Below are 15,249 nucleotides of genomic sequence, written 5' to 3'. Positions count from 1 at the left end.
CCAATTTTCGAACACAATAACAAGAAAGGTGACAAGTGTTCAAGAGTATAATACAAATAATTATCGAATTATAATACAAGTTTTCTTACTCCTCCATCAAGTAAGTCTTTAAGTTGAGAATAGTCAATCAATTCTCAAATAATTATCGAATTTACCCCCACAAACATTCTTTTTTTTTTCAACACCCCATCAAAATATTAACGGATTTAAGTAACTTGTGTTCACCTTCTAGGCTCACGCAAATCTGTAAGCTAATTGGCTACATGGCTTGGCTTTTACATACATAGTAGGTTGCGAGAACTAGCAGGGTTGGGTGGGAAGCTAGTAGGACGAAAGAAGGGATGAATGGAATAGAAAATGGACTTGAAAAACAAAAGAAAATGAAACAAGGAGGAGGACAAAAGGAACATTACATAACCACAAATAGTTTAATCAAATATGAAGGACCACTTTAACAGGGAAAGTTCTATACAATGCTACCAATATGTAAACGTAGGATAATTCTTGCATTATGAATGGATCCGCATGAAACGCCTTGTTCTCAATCTTCATCGTTGACCAATAAGCTCAATGCTCGTATAAGAACATTGTCCAATGGATTATGAAAGCTGAAATAGCTGTTATTCCCATGATTAAAAATAGGCCGCGAAAGCTCCCTACGTCCAAGCTGCCAGGAGTGGAAGATGCGCTGTAGTCTTGGCAGCGGGATGTTTCCAAATGCCATTTTTTCTCAATTTCAAGAATTTGAAAGCCCTGTGTAACATTCAGGATCGCTCTTGAAACTTCAGGTGCAAGAGGAGATCCAATTGGAAATGCCTGTTAGTCATGAAATTCAGGAAACAAACAGTGAGTGAAACTTGTAGGAAAAGAAAGTAGAATAAGCTCAGTAGGCAACAGTGAAAGCATGTGGCTTACAAATCCGAAACCGTCAGTCTTACAATATGTGCCAAGTATAAGCTTCATATATGGGATCTCATCAAAAACAGCAGCAATGCCCCCATTTCCGCTCCCTTTGGTAGAAAGATCATTTAATTCCTCTGAAGAGTTGAAAGCTACAAGTCTAGACTCATCAAATCCCATTTGAAGCAGAATTTTTGAAAGAAACGAAGCATTTTGGTAACCAACATACGCCCTGGTCTTGATGAGCTCATCTACACTCGTTATAGTTGGTTGGAGTTGTTGTACTGTTAACCTTGTTGTAAGGCTGGCTGTATAGCTCTGGGTAAGTATAAACACAACAAGGAACCAGATGACCAGCACGAACCTGGCCAAATTACTTACTATCTTCTCCTCTATGAAAAACAGATAAATAAATAACAGAAGAAATTTCAGTAAACTCCCAACACAAAAAGTCAATATTAAATGATTTTGTAAGTTTAGAAACACGTTGATTTTCCCTACAATTTCATGAATTTTTTTCTAAAAGATGTGGAGTTACCAAGTAAAGACAATAGGGCATGAATATTATAGCAAACCAAAACTACCAAAATACAGGGAAGAAGGAAAGTGATACATCCTCTTCATAGTAGAAAATTCCATGCTACTATGTGAAAAAAATAATGTGGAGAAGGATGAAAACTTACGATGTGCAAAAACCATGGTAGAGAAGGAGAAGCAGAGGATCGTGCCAATTTGATGCAAAGGCGGTCCCCTGAATTCATCATTTATTCTATGTTCAAGAACCCAAATAAGAAGACCAATAGTGATAAAAGCTAAAAAACTTGTCAGCCAAAGATCCCAAGTTAGTGGCTTCAAAAATATCCATGTATTTCTACTTTGGTTGTCTGTGGGAACAATCATCGCTATCCCAGACTCAGTATATGCCAAAGAAAAGTCAACATACAGCGACCTGTTTGCTGTGATTGCTATGTCTCCAGCGACTGCATCAAAATTCTGGTAGATGAACATGAAGTACGATTCAGGACACTGCCTTTCATGAACTTAGCAGACAAGATATAACTATTAGCAAACGTGATATGCTATTATATGATGCTTTGCATGGTTCAGTGCGTGTCTCTTGTGGAAAAGGTTGACGAAACTTCAAAAGGTTGTAAATTTTGATAGATGTCTTTCACCATTGTTGTTTCTTTTGCAGCAGCATCATAAATTGAAAATTGACATCCATATTTAATATGTCTGCAAACTAGAGTGAGTAAGCATGGTTTGTTTGCAGAAAAAACTTCTTAGAAGTAGTTGTCAATGTTCAACCAAAATGGATATCTCTATGTTGCCTGAAATAAAAATGTATTACTAGTATAAGAGGGAGAGAGGCATTACCCCTAAATAGACTTGGTACACCAAGTCATCGTAACTTCCAGCACTCATACCAACTGACGTTGCAAAAGGAACATACTCATAAGGGACAGCATATGGTACCAAAGCCATTACTGCATCAAATATATCAATGCAATATCCTTCGACCATGGTTGTATTTGTCTGGGAGTTTCTTGTAACCTTTACAAATTGACTAAATCGAGAATTCACTGGTACACCAACCCTCAACTTCTTCCCATTTTTTGGATTTGCCCAGCCCTTAGGAGGAGTTGCAGTGTCACCTGGCCACAATATAGTTCCCAGTTTCTTTATAGTTATAGGGTTTATCTGCCTAACAATTCCTTTATCTGCAGTCCAGAAGCCAATTTCTTTTACACCATTACCAATGACGTTTACTATGTCATAAACTGGAGATTCAAGTTGTCCGTCAACTATAATGAAGTCTCCACTTAGGCCTTGAAATGCTGTGCCTAACATTGCCTGCAAAAGCTTAGGACCATTTCTAGAGACACCAAAACTTTCAAGGTCTGTAGAGTTCCCTGAGATATCTGACAATTGATCAAAGCCAATGTTTGAAACTCCTGCTTCCTCTATTGCCATCGCGAGTGCTGTCATTGAATCATATGCCCATAGCCCAAACACATTCAATTGAGGATTGACGATGTCTGAATTGCTTTGTTGAAACTTCAACTTCCATCTTTTAATGAAGCTTTGAAGCTCTGCAGTATTAGGAACATGAGGCCTTACACCTAGTACTCCTTGCATGGTGTCAATGATAGAAGGATCAATTGAATGAAGCTCATCTGTTATGGCATCAGTGCATATCCAAGCATACCCTGCACCCATCATTCCAAGTTGTTTTGCTTTAGCAAAAAGCCGAGAGCCAAGACTGGGCAGTAGATGAACAATGAAAACTCTAGTCTGGATGGTCATTAGCTTGTGAAGCTCTGCAACAATTTGCTCATCCGTGGCTAAAGAAGGAATGGCACTGCAATAAGGGATGCGTGCATTAATCTCATCGAAGGCATCTGTCAAGAATGGTAAAATCCCTTCTCCAAGCTGATTATCAACGTAGATTGGCACAACTTCTCTCCATCCAAAGGCCTTGACAATTGAACTGATGGCTTTTACTTGAGATGAGTCATTTTGCGTAGCACGAATGAAGTATGGACTGCTAAGTGGTGAAAGAAATGTGCTTGTTGCAGAAAATGAGATGATGGGCACATGAGCTTTATCTCCAAGATCATTTATGAATTCTGCTTGAATTGATGACACCGGCCCCATGATAGCTTGCACTTCAGTATTTTTTAGTAGGTCTAGAGCTGTATTTTGCACAAGAACAATTAATTAATTAGTTAGTTCACTTTTGAACAGAGATGTCAGCTTGAAACTGCAACTGCTAAATTTGTGATGAGAATAAAACATAACAAAACTGAAAATAGAATGATCCATTTGTAGATGAACAACTTGATGATCTAGATTATTTCCGTTTATATCATATTGGGCTCCTGGTTTGGTGTATGATAAAGAACAGTGCTAATCATGGATCCTCATTTCCAGAACTGAAAACTTGAAGGCAACATGTAATTGTTGGTTAGACTATTATTCCTGCAAAAAATGAGAGCAGGACATGGCCTCATAATAGACAAAACAAAACAAATTCTAAACGATTACTTGTTTGTAGGAATGAAACTTAACATCAGAAGTAGAATTCCTAGCTCTACAATGTGATAGATGGATTGGAACAAACTGTAGTCAAAGAATTAATTACAAATTATCCCCTTGAACTTTCTTTGGATTGCAAAGTGCTCCCGAACTCATTCATCTCGTTGCCACCCAAATTGAATGAGTGAAAAGTCATTGATGTCTATGGATTTGGTTAAGTAACTAAAATGCCTTCTTTTTTTTTTTCTGGTCTATAACCAACTTATATACTCATATATGGAGAGTTTCGTTCTTTTTCGGGTATAATGCTGAAATAGATACTTCAAAGAAAACCTAAGAAAGTTCACTGTGTAGTTTGCTCTAATTTAAAACAACAAACTATTTTCATTCCCTGAAATCCCCGGTTATAGCCCCCAGGCATATGTTTTGGAGCCTCTAACGTACCCTTTACTACTATAGTAAAACTTGCCTAGAAGAACGGAAAGAAATAAATAAAGGGGGAAAAACATGACTACAACTTGTCTATTGCAAAGTCAATAGTATGTTTGGATAGGAAATTATTTGAAATATTTTTTGCAATAATTATTGTAGTATTTTTTGGGATGTGATTTATGTGAGATAAAAAGGTGATTGAGAATATAAAAAGTTCATTAGAAATTGTATTTGTGATGAAAGTAAAATATGTTTATTGGAATCTTCAACAAAGTCAAAACATATTTCTTAGACCAATTTTATTCCAATCAAATCGTTAAGTAATAGTAAGGGAAAATCATTCAAAATATCTCTCATCTTTCGTCAAATGAATTATTTTATTTTCACTTTTAAACTAATAAATTTACGTCCCTAACAAAAACAAGTCAGTAAATCTTTGTCCCAACCTTAAGTTTTCAACCAATTTTTTTAGGACCAAAAAATTAGATCCCATTTGTAATTAAACAAATAACACAATCTATATTCATTTTTCCCTAAAATAGTAGAATCTAATCTGAATCATATTTATTTTCCCTTAAAATTGTGGAATCAATCTAATCCATATTCAATTACCACTAAAAAAGTGCGATATGACTTTTTTGTACGTAAAAAATGATTGCATGGGAATCAAATCATTAGTGATTTTAGACTAAAAAGTGGTCAAAAACTTAGATTGGGGCTAAATTTTATTAACATCAATTTGTAAAGGATGCAAAATAACATTTGAAAAGTGAATGACCAAAAAATTTATTCGACAAAATGTGAGAAATATTTTGAACAATTTTTTTCTAATAGTAAACTATTTTGTATATTCAACTAGCCGTGTGGAGGAAAAGTAGTTGGTCCTCAAATTGCAGTTTCCCAAATGTCATTTTACTGATGAAGTGTACTAATTTTTTTTTCCCCAAATGTACTGATGAAATGTACTAATTCGATGGATAAAAATTTTTCTACAAAGAAGCGGCAAAAATGGAAATGACAGGCCTAAAAGCAAATGCGATAGACACTTCGAGACGCAAAATTTTGCGCTGGCTGAAGACCTTTAGCGAATACTTCAGTCAACAGCCTAATTGTTTACGTTTTCTAGAGCAATTAGTTTCAGGATGATATGAAGTTCAGGTTAGCATGTGTAATATGGTGAAAATTTACACGTACATAACAAACAATCATGCGCCTTTCCATTCTGACGGTGATGGGGCATGCTTTATCAATGAGGAATCTCAATAACCAATGTCAACTTGCCAACTAGATAATTAATGAGTCCCAAGTGTCAAATTTTATCAACAAGGAACGTAAAAGTGGGAATGGGATCAAGACAGAATAATTCGTTTTCCACGTTTTAGCTTTACTAAAGCTATTCTTTTACGCAGTTTATCGAACAGGTAATGGGCATAACATTCTGTCATCCTGGCATTTTGTACCCACACTCAACAGAATGATTAACTCAATGTAGAACAGATAACTCATCAACTCAAACAACAAATGAGTATTAGAACTGCAACTTCACCAGAAATTCAATACACAAGCCAATGCCACAGAACTTTGCAACAAGCCCGAGTGTTTGGGAATACCTTCTGAAAAAAATTACATAAAAAATTCCAACGAGAAAAGATATCTTATGTTCTAATTACAAACCCATTCACAAGATAAAAGTGTCTAGAGATTTTTATTATTACAATTCTCTTCCAACTCTCTTTTCGCTGATTAGTTCCTCAAGGTTGCAGATTTGTGTATGAGAAATGGGAGGGGTGGAGTTTATTTCTTTCGGAGAATTGAGAGGATAGAAAATAGGGATTTGGAGATTTATTTTTACTCCATTTTTATATCGCTGCATGTAATAACAGAGGGAAAAATAAAAAGAAAACTAGAAAACTGCGACGGAGGAGGCGCGTTATAATCAAATGATGTTTCGTAGACAGGTGCGTTAGCTTTCAGTTTAAAATTGTTGGTGAAATCGGGACCAATGGAAATTGATTAAATATATGATGTGAAAAATAATGGACCCTTTAATCTTATATAGGCTCGTCCAATAGTTGATGTTGATCAGGTAAAACTTGCCGATGGGGAAGAGCTAATCTACTAAATTATTAGTGGTCTTGTTTTGTCATCTAAAGATAAAACGTCTAGTTCTAACTATTCCACCTCTCCTTATTTCTTCCTCCCTCTCACATCCTAAACCTCATAAGCAAGCAAATTTCCATGCAGAAACAGATGTTGGAAACGAGTTTGCTTGCGAGAAGTTTAGTGTACAACGATATGTTGCTAAATTGGAATCTGGGCCGGAGATTGAAAGAACAGAAAGCATTACCTGCAGCTGCAGCGCCAACCACATCTTTCTTCGAGTCCCGGTTGTTGAGGACAATCCTAGTCTTGTAGTCACTATGGGAGGAATAGAAGTCTGAAAGAGCCATGGAGATGCAGCTCAACCCCATCTTTCCAATCCATGTATCCATGTCTAGAACCACTCCCACATTCACGGGAATTGTTGTGTTCTTCTGTGCACTGACAATTTGCGATGGTAGAATCAGCACCCAAAGAATTTGTGGGAAGGAGAGGAGAAATGCATGGACGTTGAGATGTTTTAGTTTTTTCTGCATCTTTGCAGTTTGCGAGATTCATGTCTAGGTTATGAGACATATTTCTACGACTGAGGGTCGGCAGCTTGATGAATAGTTAGAGTAAATTAGTTTTTCATTAGGTAAATTTTATAGATTTTTGAAGTTATTCAATTTGGCTGGTTTTGTTTAAATTATGAAATAATTTTTTGGCCAAAATTTTTATTTTTAAATAACTAATAAGGTTGAATTTTACAAATTAAGTTGGCTAGAAATTTTTGGAAGAAAATCACATGTTTATGTGATCTTCGATGAACATAGTTTTTGGCATGATCTTGTTAAATTTTAACCATGTTTTGATCCAAGTTTTTTTATTATTAGATGATGAAAAGGTGTTATTTAAAAATAAAAAATGTTCTGGAAACTTGGTGATAAAAGAAATTAAAGTGAAGTTGGAAACTAATTATGATTCCTTAAGAAATATGACTTCCTAAGGAACATAGGTTTCTACTTTTATTTTACTAAGTTTGGATTTCGAAGATAATTTGGGGACAATTACTATGTTTTAATGTGATCAAAATAGAGATTTCCAAATTATTAGAACTACCACAATTCCTTTTCAAATAATTCTAAAAAAGGGGAAAGTGACTCATTCCGTTTGGATAAGAAGTTATTTGAAAAAATTACTGTAGCACTTTTTGTGATGTGATATATGAGATAAAAAGGTGATTGAAAATTGTGTGTATGATGCAAGCAAAACAAAATCTAAAATTTTATTTGAAATTCTTGCTATCCAAACGGACCCTTATTTAAAATCAACATGATTGTGAATGGTTAAATGTATGTATGGTTTGGTCTATTGGTATTTTTGAAATAGGACATACTTATCTTTCCTTTCTCTGAGATTCTCTATATAAATTATTTTCTCATCTCACTCCTCTTGAATGTAATTCAAGATTTCTCTCAATAATTATAAAGTGGAGAATCTAAATGTATAGATTAGAATTTACATTTGTAGGAAAAGTCTAAAGTAACGATAGTTATAGTAACGAAACTATTTTTACCTGATATAGCAGGTAAAAATACTTTTAGCGACCATTTGATTACCTGTTGTACTGGTCATCTAAATGAAATAGTACCGAAAACTTTGGTTAGTAAGTTTTGCATAAAAAATAGTAAGTTAACTACGATATATTAGTAACTTTTATGTCTCAAAAAGTAAACTTGAATAAATATGAAACTAATTTTTTTTTTGAAGTAAAATACTACTCTATATCTGAAACTTAGTCTTTGGAGAGTAAGTTTGGTTCAAGTAATAGTAAGTTTTTATAGATTAATAGTAAATATTGTTGATAGAATAGTAAATTTGGTTAATCATCAAAACTTAATAGTTTGTGGCATAAATTTACTATTTTACTTAAAGAAACTTACAATTGTACGTATCATTTATAAATGTTATATGTTTGAAGCATTTTAAATATACCATGAAAACTTTTTTTTTTTGCATATGACCTTATAAAATATGTAAGAATAATTTGTCATATTTTAAATTTTTAATTATGGGAAAATAAACAACTAAGTTCCCAAAATATTTCACTTTTATTGTTTAAAAAATCTCAACTTGTTGGTTAAATTTAAAATAATTCTATTGTCAAAAATAGTTTTTCTCAAATTAACTTTCATGATTAGATGTGAGATACAAATATGGTAAAATATCCCTCATACATATGTAATGGATGTAATGGATATTTCAGACTTTTAGTAAAAAAAATTTGTTGTTAAAATAACATATATCATAGTGTACTAATTATTTTAGGACCATTTTATAGGTGAACTAAATTTAATTTAAATTATACAATAGATTATACATGCATGTGATTTTCATTTATAATTATTGGATCCTATTCTTATGAACAATCTCCCAAGGAAAAAAATCCAGATCATACTGATTTTCTTATATGAATTGTTATACTAATTTTGTCATTTTTATTATTATATTATTTCTCATTTTGTTTAGGCTTTTACTCTTATTATTTCTTGTGTCTCAGATGTAAATTTATTAAAACTTTATCATCTTATTATATTCATAGGTGTTAAATTACAAAAATTTTGATATATAATCAAGTAATATTCTATATATAACTAGGAAGATTTGTTGTTATTGTTATTCGAACTTTCAAATTTTTCAAAAATTGAAAATGATTAAAAGCTTATAATACGACAAAATTTTATTACATATTTCACAAGATTATGTGAAAAGTCAAACTATTTTTCATAGTATTTTAAAATATATAAATAATTTTTTTAAATTATACCTATAATCATGTATTATACAGGTATATTATGAGTACTTACTAACTAAGGTACTAAGAATTAATCATTAATAAAACATCTTATCGTTATTTCAAATAAATTTCCTAATACTATTTTGAAATATGTTTTAAAATAAAATAGCACATGTGTCTCATAAATCAGTAAGTTTTGATTATTAATCAATTTGCCATATTATTAGTAAGAGTTACTATTTATGTATAAAAACTTACTATTACTTGAATTAAACTTACTTTCTAAAAAGTAAGTTTGGGATATAAAGTAGTAATTTATTTATTTAAAAAGTAAGTTTAATATTTATTCCAACTCACCTTTTGAAGTATAAAAGTTACTAATTTATTACGGTTAACTTATTATTTTAGATAGAAAACTTACTTTTTTATTTTTAAGTGTTATCCTATTTAGGTGGATAGACCTATCAAATAATCAAATGATCGCTAAAAGTAAATAAAAAAATCAAAAATGGTCATCCAAGTGTTATCCTATTTATGTCTTAAAAAGCAAATTGAAATAAAAATGAAAGTTACTTTTTAAAAAAAAAATAAATTACTACTCTATATTCGAAACTTACTTTTTGGAGAGTAAGTTTAGTTCAAGTAATAGTAAGTTTTCACGGATTAATAGTAAATCCTGTTGATAAAATAGTAAATTTGGTTAATCATCAAGACTTACTAGTTTGTGGCATAAATTTACTATTTTACTTAAAGAAACTTATATGAAACAAGTATTAGGAAGTTTATTTAAAATAATGCTAAGATTTTTTTATTAATGATTGAAACTTAATATTATAATTAGTAATTGTTGGTAACGTAAATGTATAATATATGATTGTATGTATCATTCATCAATGTTATGTGTTTTAAGCATTTTAATAAATGTATGTATCATTTACAAAGGTTATGTGTTCTAATAAATTTATTTTCTAGGTCACAAGTATAAAAGTTAAATTTGTACTAATGTGGCATAATCTTTGAAAACTATAGTAAATTTACCCACATATCAAGTTTCGTGAGATTCAAATATATTTTGTATCATTTACAATATGGATTTATATGCACATTTTTTTTATCAAACTTACTTTTAATTGGCAAATAGTATGTAAATTATTATAAAATGTCATTTTATAATAATCATAATTTTTATAGGTGAATTGTATATAAACTGCTAAAATTGCCAATTTATAAATGATCAAATGTTACTACTTTATGGCATATATTAGTTTGGTCAACTAAAAAATTATCGTAATTAAGTGTACGTTGGTTGTTGATTTGAAATTTGCACCCCTGTCACTATTTTGTTATTTCTACCACAAGTTTTTCTAATCAAAGTAAAACAAAGTCAAATATATTTTCCTTTCGTATGTAGTATTTATATTTAGTTAAAAATTAATAAACCATGATTACATTTCATAATTTCTAATGAAATTAGTAACATTTTCTAAATAAATTGGAATAATTTGTAAAATATGTTATTTTTTTACCAATATAATTAGGGGTGGCAATCGGGTCCAAATCGGAGTGACGGGTCGGGTTGAGACCCAGGTATAAGAGAAAACTGGCTGACCCGAACTTGACCCGCCAACCCGAAATGGGTCAGGATATCTGACTCGAATCTGAAAATTCCAGGTTTTGGGTTGGCGGGACGACCCGAATGACCCAAAACTTAATTTTAATTTATTAATTTACCACTATAATTTCTAATTCACACAAGACTAATTACATAATCAAGTAATAAAAATTTAAATAAATAATCCCAAACCAAATCTAAAATAAATTAAAAACACCGTAAAAGTGTTTTATTCCAAACCAAATATAAAATAAATAAAAGCAGTATAAAAGTAAAAAATAATATAATACATTATTTGTCCAAATATAATAATTTCAACTTCGAATAAGTTAAATAAATTCATTTAGGATTAAGTGATTAATGCCTTTGAAAAAAAAAAGAATAACTTAATTTAGTTAGGTAAAATAATTTTTAATTCATAAACAGGTGATCGGGTCGTATCGGATCACCCACGGTTTGACCCGAATTCGACCCGTTTTCCTGAGTGCATATGACAAACACTAATTTGCTGCGAGACTTATGGGATATATCTGTGATAAAAGGAAAAGTGATCCATCCATTGTCATCTTTTTGGCGGGATTGGAAAGTTGAGCTGCTTGGTTCTTCTATGTCCATGGTGCAGGAATTAACTGTTAATATGATGCAGGTGCCTAGCTAAAAGTTTGTCCCATTATTCCTAATGGCAGATTGTCATTAAATAGAAAGGTGGATTCGTTGTTTATTCGTAGAGGACGTGGGAAGATAGTATTTGTTTGGACTTCTGCTAATGGCTTACTGAGGAAATCGCGGCACTTAAATTCACAAAGGCCGATGCTCTCTCATAAAAATGCCGTCAGTCTATATAGGAAAGCAACACATTTTTTTGGTCCAAACGAAACGATACATTCGTTTTGGAGTAAAAACTTCTAATGCTCGCAGAAATAAATAAGAGTACGTGCTCCTACGATAGAATGGATGTTACACCGCTATTAATGTGGTAAGGGCATCCTCCATAGTACTTTACAGCAAAATGTAGCATGTAGTAAGTAGCTGCTTATATAAAACTACTGAGGTTTTATCATGGTTAAGCATTAGAACAACTACTGCATAATAGTCCCTGACTAAGCTGAACAAAATGTGACAGGGTCACAACTACAAAAGTAGTAGCGCAATCAGAAAACACCTATAACAACTAAGACCAAAAGAGAGACTGTGTCCGATGCACCCCATGTTTGACTAGAACCATCCATATGGAATTTCATGATTAATGCTAATCTTCCCTGCTTCCTTTCACTTATTCCATCCCGTTGAGCTATCCAGTACTGAAAAAGAACATGACTTTCAGTTTTAGCATATCTGGAAGCGGAAATAACCAAATGATGACAAGAATAATAGTAAAACGTATACGTGCTTCAAGCCCCTAAGCTTTAGCAGCAGAACAAGCCATGTGAGACACATTTCTATAGTAAACCACCTGTACCAATTTTAATGCTCGAAAAAATCGAAGTAGATAATTCATTTATTTGAGAACATAAGAATAAAAATCATTCATTTGGAGTATTTTAGCTAGTAATGACAAGTTTACAATAAATGAGTTTGATTGAACTTGCTACCTATCCCATTGGCGTAAACCCCCAAATTTTTTACTTGAATACACAAAGTCGTATTTTTTGGACAAAAAAAAAAGAGAATACACATAATCGTATTTATGAATACTTCAACCACTATGCTTGTCTTATTATGGAGCTTGGAGTCATCTTAATTCTCCATATCTTATGATTGAGAGTGGCGCAAGACTCCTTCCTAGCAAGTAAGCAGTGGTAATTAATATGTATGGATGAAACTTGGACCGATTCCCACAGACTTCCAAGCCAAGTAACCCAAATCATTAATATGACCTTCAAACCACATATATACATACACTTTCTCTGTTTAATTGAAGGACAATGTTAGAGGGCCCCAGTGGAATCTTAGTCAATAAAACCACATTTATCCATTGGTATATTTACGCCATTGGGCTGCAGCCGGCTGACCATTAGCTTAAGTGCAATATTGTGATGGATAGTAGATTTCAATGATTATTATACTTTTGGCAGATTTTTTTTCAAATGTCAATAATCTATGTCTTTACCTACTCTTGCTCCTAAATAACGAGGAAAAGGACAATTCTAACTGGATTATTAGGAATAGAAAGAGACTAAATTACCTTTGAATTAGACGGATGCCCCTTGACACCTGTTGGATTTAAAAAAATTACATAAAGTGACAATTAATAGAAGGCAAGATTCAAAACTCTGACCTCCCATCTCACAAAATCTTGAAGTACTTTTTGTGGTTTAACAGGTAGCGTACATATACAGGTATCATCTATCCTTGCATCTTTATCATGATAAAAAATCTATCTGGTCATTTCTTTCCCTCCAGCTTGCGTTTTTCTCAACCCAGTCGGAAGCCATTGAAAGCATGGCAAGTGAACAATTGAGTGGTAGGTGGTCTCTTAATGGAATGACTGCCCTTGTTACTGGTGGCACCAGAGGCATTGGGTAAGCAAATTTCTTCAAATGTAGTTCCTGGTATTTATATTTATATCAAAAAATTAGTAAATTCATTTCAACATTAGTTTTCTCATTCACTCCTCAAAAGGGTATGTTAACTGTTAACAACCAATTGGACAACTTTTAATGAGCAGAAAAACCTACTCAATCACGGTCATATCTCGTTTCGTATACATAAATCCTTACTTCCTTCACTGGTTCTAGTATATATGTGCGATTATGTCCCTAGTAGCTTTAATGCAACATTCAAAATGCGTGTCCCCATTTTAACTATTTGACCCAAAATTTCAGGCATTCCATAGTGGAAGAGTTAGCAGGATTTGGAGCCACAGTATACACATGTTCAAGAAACCAAAAGGAACTTAATGAAAGGCTGCAAGAATGGGGAGCACAGGGTTTCAAAGTCTATGGTTCAACTTGCGATAAGGCTTCAAGAACAGAAAGAGAGGAACTAATAAAGAATGTCTCTTCCACCTTCGACGGCAAGTTGAACTTACTGGTAAGTACAAATTCTGATCCATAAAAATGGTTGGTCCATCTATTTCTTGACTTGTTAAAGAATCATAAACATCATTTCTGTTTAGAATTTTAGTATTTGCATCCAAAGTAATTCTTAGGGGAAATATTTCGGATATCTTGGTTTGAATTAATTTCCCAAATGCGGACTGCAGTGCAGATATTTTGTAGGATGTGCCGGCTGAAAGTGAATGGTATGCTTAAAAAGGAGTAATTTAAGAAGCCTCCCATCAGATTTTTAACAATTTGACTGCCATTACCATTTGGCAATTAGAACTTTTAATTTTCTCACCCGCACAGAGTAGCAATCATAACACACAAATTTCTCTTTGACATTTCACCAAACATCTTATATGCATTCACAAATTAATCACATTTAACTTAAACGCCTAGTCTCAAGTCCTTTCCTAGATGTTTCATATGGCTATTAAGCATATTTTACTCGTAGACAATCAAAACTACAACCATGTCCTAGATGTTTTAACGGACATTTTCAGCCCCAAAATTGCAATAAATTCTTCAAATTCTCAGCCCTGATTTCGCAAGAAAATCTTGACAAACAAAACAAATGAAATATAAATAAATTACAGCAATATAATCAAACGATTTCAAGAGAACATGATGGTCTAACCTCGTCACCGCTATTTTTCATATGTTCTTTGATTGGCTACCACAGTTGCTAACCCTTTTGTTGTGTTTGATAGGGGGGAAACCCTTTCTCCTGAACCTGTGATATCTATAAAGCATATTTAGCTTTTCCTCCACGCCTAGGCAGGCCAATTGATTGACCGAAATGAGAATCAATGCTTAGTAAAAGGTAGAAAAAGAGACTGAGGCATGAAACCTACCAGAAGAGTTCAGCCTGAAGATATGATAGAATTGCTTAGCCCGCTTGATCAGTTTTCTAAATTTTAGCTAAAGCTAATCCCGTTCCATAAGATGATGATTGTACTCCTTCCTTTTCCAAGAAAAATTTTCTACAATCTTCCGTGAGGTGAGAAGAAAATAAAAAGAAGGGAAGCAACTTTGGAGAGGTGGAAACCCAAACCGTTTTCAGAAACCGATTATTTTTTTACTTTAATATGTAAATTTTTTACTTTTAGTATTAGTAAGTTTAAATTAAACACAAGTAACATTTGTCAAATAATAAGTAAATTAAATTATTGAAAGGGTAAATTTTGATTTTTGACTAAAACTTATCTTTCAGGCATATACTTACTAGTTTTAATTAAAAACTTACTAAAGTTAATATTAATTATTTTAATATAATATTTAAAAAGTCGCTAAAAAATTTGATTTGTCACTAAAGGTAATAGAAACCTGTAATAGTAGGTTTC

At 32.6% G+C, this 15,249-nt stretch overlaps 2 protein-coding genes and 1 long non-coding RNA gene across 5 annotated transcripts; 1 reads left to right on the top strand and 2 right to left on the bottom strand.

Moving 5' to 3' along the window:
- Positions 1 to 363: 363 nt before the first annotated feature.
- LOC113779770 (glutamate receptor 2.2-like) lies at positions 364 to 7,017 on the bottom strand. Of its 2 annotated transcripts, none has more exons than XM_027325482.1 (5): positions 6,719 to 7,017; positions 2,278 to 3,596; positions 1,584 to 1,893; positions 916 to 1,292; positions 364 to 816 (listed from the first exon to the last, which is right to left on the bottom strand). In XM_027325482.1, the coding sequence occupies exons 1-5, from the start codon at positions 7,005 to 7,007 to the stop codon at positions 568 to 570; spliced, it is 2,544 nt and encodes an 847-aa protein (XP_027181283.1). In that variant the 5' UTR covers positions 7,008 to 7,017; the 3' UTR covers positions 364 to 567. The 2 variants fall into 2 exon arrangements, with proteins under 2 accessions (XP_027181283.1, XP_027181284.1); XM_027325483.1 differs by having other exon boundaries at positions 684 to 816; positions 939 to 1,292.
- Positions 7,018 to 11,808: 4,791 nt separating this feature from the next.
- Positions 11,809 to 14,945, bottom strand: LOC113779772. Of its 2 annotated transcripts, none has more exons than XR_003469489.1 (3): positions 14,761 to 14,945; positions 14,544 to 14,648; positions 11,809 to 12,163 (listed from the first exon to the last, which is right to left on the bottom strand). It is a non-coding gene; the product is annotated as an uncharacterized LOC113779772 (long non-coding RNA). The 2 variants fall into 2 exon arrangements; XR_003469490.1 differs by lacking the exon at positions 11,809 to 12,163 and adding an exon at positions 13,338 to 13,411.
- Positions 13,292 to 14,079, top strand: LOC113779771 (tropinone reductase 2-like). Its single transcript, XM_027325484.1, has 2 exons — positions 13,292 to 13,384; positions 13,688 to 14,079. Exons 1-2 carry the CDS (start codon positions 13,305 to 13,307, stop codon positions 13,917 to 13,919), a joined length of 312 nt encoding a protein of 103 aa, XP_027181285.1. The 5' UTR covers positions 13,292 to 13,304; the 3' UTR covers positions 13,920 to 14,079.
- Positions 14,946 to 15,249: the final 304 nt, after the last annotated feature.

This window comes from Coffea eugenioides, chromosome 8, assembly GCF_003713205.1.
Source record: "Coffea eugenioides isolate CCC68of chromosome 8, Ceug_1.0, whole genome shotgun sequence".
Taxonomy (NCBI): domain Eukaryota; kingdom Viridiplantae; phylum Streptophyta; class Magnoliopsida; order Gentianales; family Rubiaceae; genus Coffea; species Coffea eugenioides.
The sequence above is the reverse complement of the archived record's forward strand: the minus strand, read 5'-3'. Positions and strand labels throughout refer to the sequence as shown.